This window comes from Phytophthora ramorum, assembly GCF_020800215.1.
Source record: "Phytophthora ramorum isolate Pr-102 chromosome Unknown Phyram_PR-102_s0002, whole genome shotgun sequence".
Taxonomy (NCBI): Eukaryota; Oomycota; class Peronosporomycetes; order Peronosporales; family Peronosporaceae; genus Phytophthora; species Phytophthora ramorum.
Window position 1 is genome coordinate 5,241,254 of NW_027150648.1, and position 16,104 is coordinate 5,257,357.

General features: G+C 55.1%; 6 protein-coding genes across 6 annotated transcripts; 2 read left to right on the forward strand and 4 right to left on the reverse strand.

The window, feature by feature from the left end:
- Positions 1-326: 326 nt before the first annotated feature.
- KRP23_3032 (uncharacterized protein) lies at positions 327-2,723 on the reverse strand (the record flags this gene model as incomplete). The annotated part of the gene is made up of 2 exons (XM_067887834.1): positions 327-441; positions 1,351-2,723. The coding sequence occupies 2 exons, from the start codon at positions 2,721-2,723 to the stop codon at positions 327-329; spliced, it is 1,488 nt and encodes a 495-aa protein (XP_067750390.1).
- Positions 2,724-3,232: 509 nt separating this feature from the next.
- KRP23_3033 (Testis-specific serine/threonine-protein kinase 2) lies at positions 3,233-4,696 on the reverse strand (the record flags this gene model as incomplete). The annotated part of the gene is made up of 1 exon (XM_067887835.1): positions 3,233-4,696. The coding sequence occupies one exon, from the start codon at positions 4,694-4,696 to the stop codon at positions 3,233-3,235; it is 1,464 nt and encodes a 487-aa protein (XP_067750391.1).
- A 1,670-nt stretch (positions 4,697-6,366) lies between these two features.
- Positions 6,367-9,086, forward strand: KRP23_3034 (UDP-N-acetylglucosamine--dolichyl-phosphate N-acetylglucosaminephosphotransferase; the record flags this gene model as incomplete). Its single annotated transcript, XM_067887836.1, has 4 exons — positions 6,367-6,708; positions 6,776-7,535; positions 7,781-8,015; positions 8,093-9,086. The coding sequence occupies 4 exons, from the start codon at positions 6,367-6,369 to the stop codon at positions 9,084-9,086; spliced, it is 2,331 nt and encodes a 776-aa protein (XP_067750392.1).
- Positions 9,087-9,237: 151 nt separating this feature from the next.
- On the reverse strand, positions 9,238-11,028 carry KRP23_3035 (uncharacterized protein; the record flags this gene model as incomplete). Its single annotated transcript, XM_067887837.1, has 4 exons — positions 9,238-10,053; positions 10,133-10,249; positions 10,318-10,953; positions 11,026-11,028. The coding sequence occupies 4 exons, from the start codon at positions 11,026-11,028 to the stop codon at positions 9,238-9,240; spliced, it is 1,572 nt and encodes a 523-aa protein (XP_067750393.1).
- A 164-nt stretch (positions 11,029-11,192) lies between these two features.
- KRP23_3036 (Palmitoyltransferase ZDHHC17) lies at positions 11,193-13,354 on the reverse strand (the record flags this gene model as incomplete). The annotated part of the gene is made up of 2 exons (XM_067887838.1): positions 11,193-12,972; positions 13,074-13,354. The coding sequence occupies 2 exons, from the start codon at positions 13,352-13,354 to the stop codon at positions 11,193-11,195; spliced, it is 2,061 nt and encodes a 686-aa protein (XP_067750394.1).
- Positions 13,355-13,682: 328 nt separating this feature from the next.
- KRP23_3037 (Protein root UVB sensitive 3) lies at positions 13,683-15,288 on the forward strand (the record flags this gene model as incomplete). Its single annotated transcript, XM_067887839.1, has 3 exons — positions 13,683-14,642; positions 14,747-14,889; positions 14,964-15,288. 3 exons carry the CDS (start codon positions 13,683-13,685, stop codon positions 15,286-15,288), a joined length of 1,428 nt encoding a protein of 475 aa, XP_067750395.1.
- Between the last annotated feature and the right edge of the window lie 816 nt (positions 15,289-16,104).

The following is a 16,104-nucleotide window of genomic DNA, read 5'->3' on the forward strand; positions in this document are numbered from 1 at the left end:
CAACCTTATGCGTACGCCTCAAGTCGTTGGCGGCTTCATTACTGCCGGTTAATGGTTGCAGAACGATTTGGTTAGATGCTTGTAAGAGTACGTGGACTATCGTCTGGCTAATTTTCACATAGCGAGCGTGTATTTTCAATCCCGGGTGAAAGGCTTCGGAGCTATTGCCGACCTTGGCAAACGTACCGATGCTGGTGCACAGTGCCAATATCTATATCGGCACAGCTACTTCATCCTAGTGAACACAAAATATTCAAAGTACAAAGCAAGCGCTTATCACACGTTGGTGAATAACACTTCGAAGTCGGCAAAACTCATGGGCTGTCCTAGAACTGCTGAAGGATCTTCTGTAGCCTGTACAGCGCCTCAGAAGCGCGCGGACGAGCCTCCGGATCCATTGACACGCACGCAACACCGAGCTCTGCCATCTCAGGCAGCGCTCTAGACGGGAATTCCACGCACAGCGACCCCATCGCCACCATCTGAAGGATCGCGGCATCCGGAAGTTTTCGCCCCGAGTTGTTCTTGTCCTTCGCGTGCGAATACGGCAGCTGTTGCGTATCCAACTCGCTCAGCAGCACGCCGAACGAGAACATGTCGGCTGCCACGTCGTATTTGTCGCCGAGCATGACCTCGGGTGCCATCCAGAGCGACGTGCCAACGCCCGCGGTCATTGTCGCATCAATTCTCTCTCGGGAGACTCCGAAGTCAGCCAGCTTGGCGTCTAGGTCGGGTGTTAGGAGTACGTTCTTGGACTTGAGGTCGCGGTGGATGATAGGCTGTTGCAGCGAGTGCAGGTAAGTCAGGGCGTGAGCGATGTGAAGCGCGATCTTGACCTTCTGGTAGTCGAAGCCTTTCGGCATGTTGGTCTCGTCGTAGCGTGCCAGAAGAGCTCGCAGATCGCCGCCAGCTATGAACTCGGAAAGCACACACAGGTCATTGAACGAGTCCCACGCAACGCCGATGAACTGCACGATGCAAGAGTGCTCAAGACCAGCCATCGTCTTGACCTCGGCGAGGAAGGCATTCACGTGTTTGATGCTGCGGCGAGTCTCAGGCAGCAGCATCTTGACGGCGACATCTTGTCGGTTGTATGTCCCCCTGTAGACCTCTCCGTATCCCCCGCGGCTGATAAGTGCTCCAGCTTTCACCTTCTCGCGCGGCACTCGCCAGGAGATGATAGCTTCGTCGTCCCAAAGGTTGGAGCTGCTACCCGTATGTTGGTTCACGCGCTTAACTGGCCAGGTGGAAGGCTCCGTTTTGGAAGTACAAGGCGCAGCGTGGAAGGGTGCGCTATCTTCGCCGTCGCTTTTGGGCGCTTTGGCTTTTCGCCTTCGCTGGCAGAAGCACGTGAAGAGCACGAGAAGCACCGCGAAGATGCATCCCGTCACAATTGCAGCAGCAACGCCAGCGTTCAGCCCCGAGTCCGTGGAAACGTGGGTTTTGGAACTCGACCCCGACGACGACGAGCTCTCAGTCAAGACGTCACCTGTACCGCCGTTCTCGCCCACAGCCTTCTCTAGAGTGGGGAACGTCCAGCCACTGGGAGCAGTCTCGCACTCGTCTGAGGTCGAGCTGCAGAGCGTGCACCTTTGACTATAGAGCTCACGCTTGCAGCCGTAGTCCCCGTTGCATTTCTTCACATTGAGGTAGCACGGGGGGTTCTCGGCTGCCAACTCAGCAGGGGTGGGCAGAGGCAGCATCCTCGCAATTGTCTCCTCTTGTAGAGGAGTGTTTTTCAAGAGACCGGTGGTCAGGTTGGAGTAGGCCTCCACGAGCTTCGTAGCACGCTCCGCGTTGGCGTCCTCGTCCTGGGGTTTCAGCCAGAAAGAGATCCCGTCGACCCACTCGCCGTCCGTCGTGGCCTCGAACTCAACGCCGCCGTCTTCGCAAAACTCTGTGAAGTTATTGTACGTGTTACCTGTGGTGCTGCTGGCCATCGAAGTGATGCCGACTAGGTCGTCAAGCAGCAGGAAACCGAGCACTCGATAGTTGAACGTGCACGTGACGCCGTCCGGCATGACGTCCATATCACAGAGCCCATGGCGCGTCGTGGCTCGGCACTCGTCAGTCTTGTCACCCCAAGACTCGAGCGGACACGAGTTGGGGAACGAGTACCACACATTGTTCGGGTACGGGGCGCGCGGGTCTGTCGTCGTCTCCTTGAGCTCAGCACCGACAAACGGACCGATGTTTGGCTCGCCATTCGTGCCGTTGAAGTAGTAGCAGACCGTAGGGAACACGTCTGAGCTGCCGTCAGTCGAAGTCGGCGTGCAGCGACCAGAGTCCATGGGGACCAACGGGCCGTACTCGTTCTGATCGGCTGTGTCCTGGTACAGCGCCAGTGTCTCGTTGGTCTGCACAATGGCCATCTCGTACAAAACAATGTACGCCATGCCGCTCTTTCGTGTGCATCGGTATTCCGTCGAGCGCGTGTCGTAGTTGATACCTTCGGCCTGCACGTACATGAGCGCGCCTTCGACCGACGCGGCGTTCACCGTGTCCAAGGAGGCGATGAACTGCTCATCGGTTGTGTCGGCGAACGTGGACAAGAAGCGGTCGCTCTCTGAGCTCCACACGGGCATATCACTCTGTACACGGGCCACCACCATGTGCACGGGGGTCATGTGGTACGCGTCCGAGTTGGTTGACACGGCGGTGAGTGTTGACATGAAGTCATTGGCCATCGTACCAGTGCTGCTTGCAGCTGCCGTGCCGGGCATGATAGCTCACGCCTGGAAGATTAATTAGTAAAAATGACTCGAGACTCGCTCGCTCAACACCACCACACCATCAATCCAGTACTTGCTGGCACCAAACGGCCCCCCCATAACAAAGGATAACCGCTTGGCTGCGGCGAACAGCAAAAGTTTCCAGCAAGTTACCAGTCCGGAAATGAATCAGGTATTCATCTCCGAGCTCGACAAGTGCTGGAGGCTCGAGAAAGGTGAAGATGCTGCCATAGCGCTTTCCAGCTCGCAGACCAGAGTATTTTCCTGTTCTGTACCGATTGAAAATGCATCAATTGTTGCAGTTGAAAAGTAACACTTTTTAATGTGGACCGCGAAATTCAAACCTTTGGACGCAATCGAAACCCCTTTCGATACCAGGGTAGGCACTGCACGAAGCAACCAATTTTTACTTGTGTGCTATTGTACATGTATCACACAAGTGGAGTTGTTCAGTATGGTACTCTCTATCTGGCGCATTATTGGCGCGAAAAAGCTATAATTTACAAGCCTCCGAACCTTGCCACCAATGCTTCCCGAGTTATGACAAGCACTTCATCCAGTGAAATGCGAGCGCAAGGGTCAGTAGCGAGCATTGCGCTAATAAGCTGACGCAATTCTGGCGACACGGACTCTGCCTCCAAAAGGGCTTCAGCTCGAGCCCAATCCAGACGCAGCGAGTCTTGCAACTGCAAAAGGCGCTTCTCACTTGCAGCATCAAGATACGGATGCTGACCAGATAGCGCTTGGAAAAGCAAAACGCCAAGGCTGAAGACGTCCGCCTTCGGGGTCGGTGGGATCAGCGGGTTTTGCACACGTTCCGGTGCAACATACCCTGGTGTACCAGTCATTCGCTGAGTTTGACAAGTCGAGTTTTGGCCGGCCAGCAGGTCAAAAGCTCCTCCAAAATCAATGAGCCACGTACGCGTAAAATCCGAGGTGATTAACACGTTCTCGAGATTCAAGTCGCAGTGAACAATGCCCGTCTGGTGAGCCGCTTGCAACAGCGTCGCAAGTTGATCAACGAATCGCCATGCTTCATCGTCTTTCAATGTCTGCTTGCGTCTACGACGCTGGCGCAAGACTTGTAGTAGAGTGCTACCAGGAAACTGGGGCATGATGAGGAGCAGTTCTTGGGGCGTCTCTACGACTCGATATCCGTGCACCAAGCTCACATCTTGAGCGAACCAGGAGCTGTAGAGGCGGCGGAGGATGTGAAGCTCTCGGCAGTCACCTCGCTCAAAGCTGTTCGGGTCTGTTGTTAGGACTTTGACCACGAATCGTTTGGAGGAAGGCGCGTGCTGTACAACACGAATGCTTCGTCCGGGGGTGGAATTATTCTCCTTCGTCGGTCGAGTATCTCGACTCCACTTCGCGTGCCTCAATGTCTCTCGGATGATAGAGCACCAAATGTTCGCATCCGCTGCAGTCGCAAACCGGATACGAAGACGGTTTGAAGAGGACCCCGAAGTCTTCGCTGGGATCAACAACTGGATACCAGTAGACCGAGATACTTTCACATCGTTGCTTACCCCCCTGCCGTCAATAAGATCGCAAGTCGTGTCCAACGGCAGCACGTATGTGGTCTCAGCGAACGAAGCTGCATCTCCTGCTCCAGTATACACGGCGATTGAAGGCTCTACCCCCGTGCGCAGTACGATCGTGCGTTCCTGGAAGCGATTGAGTCTCCACCTGGACCCGAAAAGCACGCAAACCCCACGTGCCACATATTGATAGCGCAGAATTGGCAGTTCGCCGTAGCTGTCACCCCCTCGAGGTTGCGGTGGGTATCCTGCAACGGTAGCTCGGGTGGTGACTTCCAGCTCGGAAGAGACCGACGTGAGACCACAAGTGGAATGCCGACGGTGCAATGAATTCTGTCCGATGGCGGTGGCTACCGGATACTCGACGCCTTGAGCATTGTGCTTGGAAGGTTGGAGCTCTCCAGGAGGTACGCGGGACAGCATCGTCACTGCAGCGCTGCTCAGAAAATGGCTTCACACAACGATACGGCCGTCCATCGAAAAATAGCCAGATAAGGACTGAAATAGCGTCACGCAAATAGCAACATCCTACGGAAGCGGGAAAGTGGTAATACAATCGCTGTAGTATTTGGGCTGCGACGCAGCCATAGAATTCCATGTAGAGCGCATATCGTTTGCCGGCATCGCAATTGGTCTGGACGAAAACGCTAAGTGAGCCACAGCACCGGAACCTTTCATCAGCAGCTACGAACGAGGAGGAACCGGAGCTGTACAACACGGCGGTCGTCCGTTGGGCGTCGCAGCGTCAAGTGACAACTGTTTTCTGCTTGGGGCCGCAAGCGAGGGCCTCGACTTTGCTTGCTAAGAGCTCGCGTCGTCTGATTGCATAGGCGCAGATTGACCCGGAGTTGCTTCTTAGCCTTAGGCGATGAAATTCGGCAGTCAAGGTGAAGGCACGAAACGGAAGGCGGTTGAATGTCATTGGCGAGCAAGCGCCACGCCAGAGACACGAAACGGGTGCGATAGAAAAACTCCCCATCGTCCGGTGGTGTCCCTCCGCCAGCCACCGCACGCCCAGGAAGCGAGCAGGCGATGGTGATGCTCTTCAACCACTGCACCGCTCGCTCACTCAATTGCCTTCCGACTGGGAAGACCGCATCATGGCAATTGACACGTCCGAAAGCATGAAAGCTGGATACCGCTGGTGGTCGATTGTCGAGTCAAACGACGTGCATGTATCGATTTTTTGCGCTTACCGCATTATCGCGTTAGTGCAACCTCAGTTTAAGGACCGAAAGAAAACTAGTCAGCTAACCAGCGGAGGTGCTTGTCTGCTTGTTACCAATGCATGGATTCTGTCTAGACGACCCTATTGTACCTTGTCACCCTGAAAACGAGTCGACCAAATCAAGTCGTCATTGCTTCGAGCTCTTAGGTTTACCTGCACGTTGTCAGTGGGTACCAGCTCTAAGGAGGGATGCGTAATGCAAGATGAGATCAGGCAACATGATATTATCACCTTGCCTATCCGTGCCAAAACTACCGATTATGCTGCCGGCTTACTCCAATTTTCATACCATGTTCGACTTCCTGAAAGGAAGAGCACATCGTTTGTTGTGCATTATATTCCGCTTTCGGCTGTGTTTCGGATCGCTATAGGATGCGACAAGTGGCAAGCCCGCTCGATCAAAACTCGTACGTGTATTCACGGGGACGCGTTCTACACTGCTGAAGATCTTACGGAGTCGTAGACGCGCTTCGAGATCGGCGGAGAAGACCAACTTGAAGTGCTGGGCAACAACAGCTGCATGCGGCCTCGCATCCCCCCACCTGGTGGCATTTTGATTGCCGCCAGTGACTTGTGTTTCCGCTTCACATGTCAGTCTGCACAAATGCAGTTCAATAGTCATCACATGTGGCGCGCGTCCAGCACTGCATGACCAGCCCATCAGCGGTTCGTCGAGCACCCCATTCCGCCCCCTGTGTTTAACAACATTTCCCATAGAGTGGGATCGCGCAGCAAAACGCACCACCATCGTAGCGTGTTTTTCTGGCTCCTCTGATTGGTTCATAAAGCTCATTTTACTGCATTCAGGCCATAATCCAATTTGCCTCGTCAAGCTCAAGTCGTCAACCGCCGAAACGAGAACCCGATGGTGTGCTCGACGTCCACACTCATGGCGAGCGTCCTGTCCGCGACGCTCGCCGGCGCCGCCCTCGGCCTTGTGCTGGGCGCCCGACGCACGTCCACCTGCCCGAAAGAGGGCGCAGAGCACGGCATAATGCGCCGCTTCACGTGCCTGCTGTGCCGCAAGAAGACCAAGGGTTTCCCCAAGCGGCTGATCCTCGTGCGCCACGGCGAATCGGAGGGCAACATCGACCCTCTGTTGTACGGTCGCGTGCCTGACAACGCCATGCACCTCACGGAGCTCGGCTATGAGCAGGCGGTGGCCGCCGGCGAGTCCATCAAGAAAGTCGTCGGAAATGAGACCATGGTGCGTTGCAATTGTAAGCCTTCTGACTGACTTGCAACTAATTGTCGTGGTGTTGTGACTTTTGCAGAGGTTCATTGTGTCACCCTACGTACGCACCATCGAGACGTTCTGCGGCATTTTGAAGGCCTGGGGCTTCGAAGGCAAGGCCATCCCCTGGTCGGAGGAGCCGCGCATCCGCGAGCAGGACTTTGGCAATTTCCAGGAGCCCATGAAGATCCGTGAGTGCAAGGCGCAGCGCCGGCGGTTCGGCTCCTTCTTCTACAGGTTCCCGAGCGGAGAGTCCCCCGCTGACGTGTACGACCGCGTGTCGTCCTTCTTAGAGTCGCTCTACCGCATGTTCGAGAAGTCATCCGAGGAGAACTACGTGCTCGTGACGCACGGCGTGGCCATCCGCGTGATCCTCACGCGCTACTTCAAGTACCGCATCAGTGAGTTCGAGATGCTCGAGAACTTCCACAACGGCGAGTTGGTCGTGCTCGAGTTCAACGAGTGCCAGGGCAAGTTCATGCTCAAGACCATCGTGTCCAACGACGTGCACATCCACGAGGACGGCAGCGTCTCGGTTGAGACCGGCGAGACCACGCAGCTGCGTGTGCACCCGAGCGACACCATGTCGTCCATGACCAGACCCTACTCGACGTCTCCGATCAACCACTTCCGCCACCCGCCACCGCCGTCCCCGCCCACGTCCAGCACCACGTCGTCGCCCCGCCACGAGAACCCGATGTTCCCCTCGTCCCCGAGGTCCTCCAGCACATCCAAATCCGTCGATTACGCCTTACCTGTGCGTCCGCCTCCTATTGCCGTGAACGAGCCCATACAGCGAGGTATGCAGTGAGCAGAGGGCGGTGATGCTAGTAGAGAGGTAAACGGTACCAGCCATCAGACGAGGCAGTATTTATACAATGTTTTATACCTGGATATCCCTTCTAACACGATATAGATATACACAACAAACCGATATTTTCACTTGGTCGTTGTATGTCAGCGAATACGAAACATAATACCCCATCATTCAGCAATTGTGGCTTTGTACCAATTCCCTGGCTTAGGTTTTCGTGGCCACGTGTAGACCCGAAACCTATTTGGTCTTTTGCCACGTACGCGACCTTCTTGAGTATGTTGTCGACGGTGGATGAGCTGCTGCCGGCGGAGCTCAAGAAGTACCTACTGCAGCTGTCGGCCATCGGCGTCGTGAGCTACGCCGCTGTGGCGCTGCTGATCCCCATCATCGGCCGTCGCATGCCAGCCAAACTCTCGGGCAAAGATCTGTGCAAACGCGGAACCCCCGCGGGAGATATCCCGATGTGCGTCGGTTCTGTTGATTCCTGTGTCAGTGCCCAATGTAATGCACTAACCACTATATGCATTTGATGACCCACAGCCCAGAGGCCCTGGGCATCGTGTCGGGCCTCGTGTACGTCGCGGCGCTGGTCGTGACGGTGCTCACGGTCGTGGAGAATGGCGACGTGAAGCGCATGATGGCGTGGGGAATTGTGAGCATCCTGTCCATGATCTTGCTGGGCTTCACGGACGACCTGTCGGACCTTCGTTGGCGCCACAAACTGCTGTTCCCACCGCTGGCATCGCTACCACTGCTCATCAACTACGCGGGACTCACGGCCGTGGTGCTGCCCAAGCCCGTGCGCTTCTTGTTCGAGAAGGACACGTTGCTGCACACGGCATTGAACCCCGTGGTGCCGCTCAGTGATGGAGGAGAGGTTGCTGAGCTGGGACTGTTCTACTACATCTACATGGGCATGATGGCGGTCTTCTGTACGAACGCGATCAACATTTACGCCGGTGTGAATGGGCTCGAGGCGGGGCAGTCGTTTGTGATTGGCGCCGCTGTCGTCGTCCAGAACGTGTGGCAGATCCTGCTGGGCCACGACAATGAGAACTTCCACTACCTGTCACTCATGTTCATGGTGCCGTACCTGGCTACGACGCTGGGACTGCTCAAGCACAACTGGTACCCGTCGCGCGTCTTCGTCGGAGACACGTTCTGCTACTACGCTGGCATGACTTTCGCGGTGTGTGGTATCCTGGGTCACTTCAGCAAGACACTGCTGCTCTTCTTCCTGCCGCAGGTCCTCAACTTCCTGTACTCGCTTCCGCAGCTCTTCAAGATCGTGCCTTGCCCCCGTCACCGGCTGCCCAAATTCAACGCGAAGACTGGCCTGCTGGAGCCTTCCACCATTACCCCCGAGTCTACGCGGTCCAACTACACGATCATCAACCTTTTCCTCGTTGTGTTCGGACCGATGAAGGAGAACCACCTCGTGCTGGCGTTGCTTACGTTCCAGGTACTATGCTGCGGCCTCGCCTTTTACATTCGCTATGGAATCAGCGGCTACTTCTACGACTTTGTTGAGTAGATTTGAAAACGCTTCTCACTGCATTTTCAGTCTTTCAACCGTGGATTGGCTTCTTAACCCAGCAATAAATGCGCCCATGCAGTAGAATGTTATTCCAAAACTCGCTCAGCAACTCCACCTTTCCTTTACCATTAGCCCCCCTCCCCCCAGTTTACCAAGCCATCTGCGACGCAGGGGTAAGCACTTCGTCCCTCATTTTGAGAATCGACTTCTTCGGCGCCTTCGTCTTGTTTGGTAGCGGCAGAGACTTCGGCGGCGAATTGTCGTCGCCCTCACCACTCGTCGAGGTCAGGCCACCCTCACTACTTCCTCCTGGCGTGGTAGTATTCCCAACAGTTTTGCTGCGGGCAGTAGCAAACAGCTCATTGACAGGCGTGAACTGGTAGAACTGCATCAGTTGAGGCTTTCCGAAGACCATTCGCCCAGCAGTCACGCGATCATCCTTTTCTTCCTCGTTGTCCGTATGCTTTCTCACAGAGTCCTCGTAGTCACGGTTGATTTTTGCTGCCAACGACTCGATAAACTGCGTTTGGCGGACTGGGCGACGCATATCCTCCGAGCCCAGCGAGTTGAACTGTGGGAGGTACACCACGACCTCCTCGCCTGGGTCTAGTCCAGCAGTCTCAGCACCTGAATCAGTACTCGTCCTTAGAGCTTCCAGGCGGGCCGTCTCCTTTTGCTGCGGGGTCATTCTGGCAGCTGAACGCGGGGCGACATACACCTGTCCGTCACGGCCTGCCCTGCTAATCTGCGCCTGCTGTTCAAGAAGGAGGTCTCGTGCCGACCGGTTAAACGTTCGGTTCATTGCTGTCCTCGCCCACTTCTGGATAATCCAGTGCGCCAAATCGCCAAATACTAAGTCAATGTGGCTCATAGATTGACTCAGCTTCTCGATACTTCGCAACGTGCGGGCAATAGTCGTCTTCCTCAGGTGCTCCTCCTTCACACCAGGCAGCATTGCCAACACCTGTGCAACAGTGAAACGCACACCAATTCTCGGTTGGACACAAATCACGTCTGCGCAAATACCAAAAGCGTAACCATACCTTCATAACGAGTAAAGAAGCGGAGCGAGTACTGTCAATTCGGAACCAATGGTTCAAAATGCCTTCAAGCGTGCGCAGTCCATCCGCTTCCACAAACCCCTCCAGCGCGCGCTTTGGCTATAAAATACCAACAAAACAAGTTACTGCCAGTTCAGCAAGTAAAATACACCCGGCGAGTCTCGCACCTGCATGTCTTTGTTGTTCAGGACCAGCCTCTGCTTCTCTGTGCAGAGCTTGCCCACTTTCTTCTGGCTCAGAATAATCCCCAGCACCTCTCGACACACGGAGTACGCCATCTTGCGGCTCTCGAACTTTTGCGTGTTCAGCGGCCTCTCCTCCTTCTCCTGGTGGTGTTTGCTCTTCTTCTTCTTCTCCCCCGACCTCTTTACCCCCGCCTCCTCTGCCGCCTTGAGATTCTGCTTCACCTCCTCAATTGTCATATCCGAGTACAACGCGTCGGAGAACAACACCCGAAACCTCTTAATATCGGCGAAATACTGCGTCACCTGCCCCGTGGTCGTGAGCGTTTTGCCCTCGTAGCTTGTGGAGGATTTCGTGAGGGTGGCGCCCAGAAACTGATTCGGGTCGGATTCCTTCTCCTTTGCCTGCTGCCTTTCCTCCGCCGCCTGCTCCGCCGCCGATTTGCGGATCATGACGCGCTCCACGCCGTCGGCGTCCAGGACGTCTCGGTGGTCGTCATTGTACAGCAAAGTGTAGAGCCCCGAGTTGGCGTCGTAGGCCGTAATGCTGCCGGTGCGGCCTTCCAGCGGGTTGGCCACGCGCGTGCCCAGGGGGTGACGCTGCGGCTCACGCATCCGCACCTAGTGATATCGGTTAAGAGAGCGTTAGCGAGGCGTGTTACGATGATTAAGGAGGCAGCAAGAGGAACGCACCATGGCGTGTTGATGATTTTCGGAGACGTTGACTAATTGGGGAGAATATAATTATGATGTGGTGCACCTAAACTTAAGATAATAAATGTCACCACTACGCCTGTGTATGACGTTTTCCCTAAAACGGATTTCATTTCCCAGCCCTGTTCGTGTTTACCAGTATCTTTTTACACGATGTCACTAGCGTCGCTTTTCTCTAGAATTCCTTCGGACGTTGTCGACACCTCCACCGCCGTCGTAGTGGCAGGGCTAGTAACGCCACCACTCCGAGATGGCGCGATGAAAACTTGACGATAGTCAACTGCTGAACTACCGGAGCGGGAGAAAAACTCAACGATGTTCATCCTGAAGCCGCGGTCGAATGGGTTGGCCATTTCTCCAGCTTTCGGTTGCTTGCCGCTTTTTCCATCCTTCGATTCAGGAGCAGGGGTGGGCTGAGTCATGTATGCATATCGTCGCCAGTTCATCTGCTCGTTGATGGTGAGGTTCTTCTCAATATTGTTCACGTGCTGGTTAACCATCATCGCGAGGGCCACGAAGGCCATCAGAGACCACACAAACACCATGATGACCAGCAGGTGCTCGCGAATAAGCGACGGGATCTCCACCCAGACGTCCATGGCCGATAAGCTGTCGCTGTTGCTGCTGCCCTCAGACGCTACTCGCTCCGCGTGAAGATCGTGCGTGGCATCGGATAGAACAAGAATGGCTAGCGCAGCATACACCCCCAGGACGATGCAATGCAGAATCAAGAAGATGAAGAAGAGCCGGTGGTTGCCATACCCGACGCATCTGTTGATCCATGCGCAGTGGTGATCATGTCGAGCGATGCAAACTCCACACTGAGCGCAATGTTTGGAGCGAATGGGCTTCTTGACGAGGCAGGTGCGGCAGAACTTGGTCATGTCTGGCGACAAGGCCCGTGAAGACTGGTCTAACATCGCCTTGACATCGTGTTCGTAAGTGGTAATCGATCCTGGGTCTGTCGGGCAGAAGAAAGCCAATTTTACCCACACCGCCAAGAAGACCACTTCGATTCCCCCGGCGATGCCCAGAAAAATCGTGTGGCTGCTGGTGAAGTTCTTGTACGTTGAATCGGCCCATAATACGATGTACAGCATCGTGAAAAGCGCCACCCAAGCCATCCAGATGCCCATGGCTGTCTCGGGTTGCGCTCGCGTCAAAGTGTGCAGCCCCACACTCGTCTCGTTCTTCACCTTCTTGCTTCGAGCCGACATGGCTTCCGTTGGGCCTGCTTCTATTTTCTCCAGCGACACACTCATCGCGATAACTGCGTTTCGCTTGGACGGGTGGAGATTCGCTGAGTTCTTGGGTGCTGCAGCACCATGCGAATGGCCTCCGTGGCCGTGCCCCGGCTGGCGGAAAGCTGCCAGCGACTTCCACAGTATGATAAGAATCAACGGCAGCGCAAGCCACCACACAAGCCAATAGCTTGTCGCCAAAATTGCCAGCAACAGAGCCCCGTGAAGCACCACTACGACTCCACGCGTCTTACGCATGTGGGTTGGTGGGTCTGCAGCTTTCGCCTTGCCCGTCAGCAAGTCCTCGAGCCACAACAAGTTGCGCTGTTTCGCCAAGTCCAGACATGTCTTGCCTTCTGCGTCCGCTTCTTTAGCGTCAAAACCCTTCGTCAGCAGGTACTGCACCATAGGCTTGTACTCGCTCATGCAGGCATAATGCAGCACATGACGGCGCTGCAGAGAGTATCCACCGAGTGTCGTAGGCTGGACTGGTTGCTCCGCAGATGACATTGCGATGTTGCGCCGTTGTTCCGCCTCCAGCAAGAAATGCAGCACCCAGAGATGGCCCTGCGCAGCAGCATGGTGGGCCGCTGTATTGCCCCGAGCGTCCTGCGCCATCAGATCCACGAATCCCGAGCGTAGCAGCGTGTCTGTCAGCCTCAATTTGCCAGCGTGGGCTGCTCTCCTGTACGATCAAAGAGCAACAAAGAAACGTCAATAACTCGATCAATTCACAGCCTTAAGCACTGGAAAAGGTCGCGTTAGCATCGCCAGCTGCTGCCATACATGAGCGGCGTCTCTCCTGCGACGTTGCGAGCATCCAGTAGCGTTTTCTCGCGGCCCGAGGCGTGCATCTGCTGCATGAGGAAATGCATGGTGTCGCACGTGTCGGTGCTGCCCGCCGCCGCGTAGTGCGCGAGCATGTTGCCGCTCTTGTCCTTGGCCGCCAGCAGGTCCACGGGCTTGGGCTGCACGGCCATGGCCATGCCCCAGAGCAGCACCACGAGAGGGAAGTCCCCGTTGGCGGCCGCATCGAACGCGTTCTGTCCGTCGTAGTCCACGTCCATCGCTACGTCACACTCCGCCGGCTCTGGAAAAATGAGCCATTTGAAACCAAGGTGGGACCAGTACACAAAAACTGTAACAACTCATATCGAAGAAATAAAATACTATTGAAAATGACAGTACAACAAATATATATGATCGCTTTACAACAGGACTGTATCTGGATATATAATTCTGTTAAATGTTCTTTATTTGATATCCACTTTGATGGGTACGCTCTGCATCGTTAATTACAGGTTTAATCATTCAATCAAAATCCAGCGTGCTCATCCTCCCCCGTTTCAATGCCTTCAAGTCCTCCCTAATGTGCGCCACGTCACTTCGACATCCATGGCCGAGCTGACGCAGCGCAAAGTGGGCCCTTCGCCGTCCCCGACGCCGCCTCCCTCCAACGACGGCAAAGGCGTGTACGTGACCGAGTTCGACACGCGGCCCGTGTGCGCTAACGAGGCTCCGCGCCGCTACGTGCAGCACGGGGAGCAGCTGCTGTCCACGGGTCAGGGCCGGGCCCGAAATGCTGCCGGGTGCTTCACGCTCCCGGGTCTGACCCGCGAGTTGCAGGAAATGTTCCTTCCGGCAGGTTATCCGGACAGCGTGAGCGAAGATTACCTCAGCTTCCAGTTCTGGGACACGCTGCAGGCCATGTGCAGCTATCTTCGGGGCGTCTTGGCTACGCAATCCGTGCTACAGAGTGTTGGAGTGGGCGACGACAAGGCCACCCCGCTGGCGGCCGCGCTGCAGTGGGTCTTGAGAGATGGGTCGGGTATGATCGGCGGGTTGACCTTCGCCTATTTCGTCGGACCCAAGTTCGACGTCAACGTCAAACGCTGGAGACTTTTTGCTGACGTGATCAACGACGTCGGCTTGACGCTCGACATGGTGGCGCCCTACTTCCCCACGCTCGTCACGGAGGTTCTGTGCGTCTCCAGCGTGTGTAAGACCATGTGTGGCGTGGCGGCAGGCGCCACGAGGTCTTCGTTGATGACACACTTCGCCAAGAGAGACAATATGGCAGATTGTGCTGCAAAAGAGGGCTCGCAGGAGACGGCGGTGAAGCTGTTTGGACTGGTGTTCGGCATGTACTTTGCCAACGCAGTCAATGCGTCCCCTCACGCCGTGTGGGTGGCGTTCTTGGTGCTTACACTGATCCACGTGTACGCCAACTTCCACGCCGTGTCGTGTCTCTGCATCCCGACGGTCAACTGCGCACGAGGGTTGGTGCTCGTGCAGCGGTTCTTGACCTCGGGCAATACACCGGGCAAGGAAGTTGCTCCCGACCATAGTGGACGGGTGAGTGAGCTTGGGGGGGTCATCTTGAAGTTGGCCTGATTAAGCTGTTGCGGGGATGTACAGTATCTGACGTGATCTTGTTTTGTTGGTACCTGCATGCGTAGTACTCTGTCCGTAGTGTAAACCAGGAAGAACCGGTCTTCCGAGACCCAGTACTACCGGTGACGAGCCACTTGATTATGGGCTCGGAGCTCCATCAGGCCGTTCCGACCGCGCACGACCTAGACCGACTGCTACAACTTTTCGGGTGGGTGATTTTTTCCTGTTGAAATTACTGTTAGCTTGGATGATTTACGGAGTGGTTTTGTTCTGTCCTTTCAGTGACGAGGCGTACTTGCTGACTGTGGTGGGGGATCATGTGCACGTCATATTTCAAGCGGAAGCGAAGCCGAAGGACGAGCTGCGTGCATTCTTCCAGGCCGTGCTAGTGCTGCAAGCTCTGGCCTCGGTCCCGCCTGCTGCTTCGCCATCTCCGTCGTCGAATGATGGCAGCTTAATGCATCAGCCACTGCTTGAATCGACGCTTCGCAAGATGACGGCCGACTTTCCGCTATTCCTTCAAGTACTGCAGAACAGCGGTTGGCGCACGCACATGTTCTTGCTCAACACGTCAACGTGGCGGATCAAGATCAGCGACCGGACGTAGATTTGGTATGGTGCGAGTCGGTTGTGCTGGATCTCCTATTTTTTTACTTTTCTTTTTGAATTGATGTATTCTTTCGTTAAGCAACTTGAAATGGCTTTCATTGTCCGCGTGACGTTGCTTCTTTGTTGTAGCACCCGCTCGCTTTCCCCGACGTATATTCCCAAATGAGTACTACGTCCTTTACTCCACGACTGCAGCTTATGAAAGTTCCGCTCGTTTTATAATGAAACGAGCACAAATCTTGTTCAACAACCGCAAGAGTGCAGGGAGCTACCTTCTCTTAAGCTTTCGTAGGACTCAAGGCGGCTTGGCAACTCCCATGCCTAAACTTGCCAGGTAGCAAACGACACAACGACAAAAGAAGGGTGTCCAGCTAACGTTAACAAGTTTTCGCTGAAGCTATTTCCACGTATTTAACCAAAAGGCCGCGCCAGGATCGATGGCGCCTTCTATGGAGTCACAGACGTCGTCGCTGCCGGATCTGTGCCTGCTAATCAAGCAACGAGATGTAACTCGGCTTCGCCGAGCGTTGGAAGATCACCCCACTCTAATCCAACAACAGCGTTGGGTATGATGCTTTTACTCATTGTAAGCTGGAGTCGCTGACGATCCATGTTTGCGTCTCGAGTCGGGGGTGACAGGTTTGCATCGAGCTGTATCCGAGGGTGATGTTGAGATTGTGCAGCTTTTGCTCAGCTACGGTGCTGATGCGAACCAACGAAGCTCTTGGGTAAGTATTATTTCGGTTCATGGCAATGTTCCTGTGTCATTAGGCTTTCGTTTGTTCCTTTGACCAGGGCTGGTACTCGCCGCTGC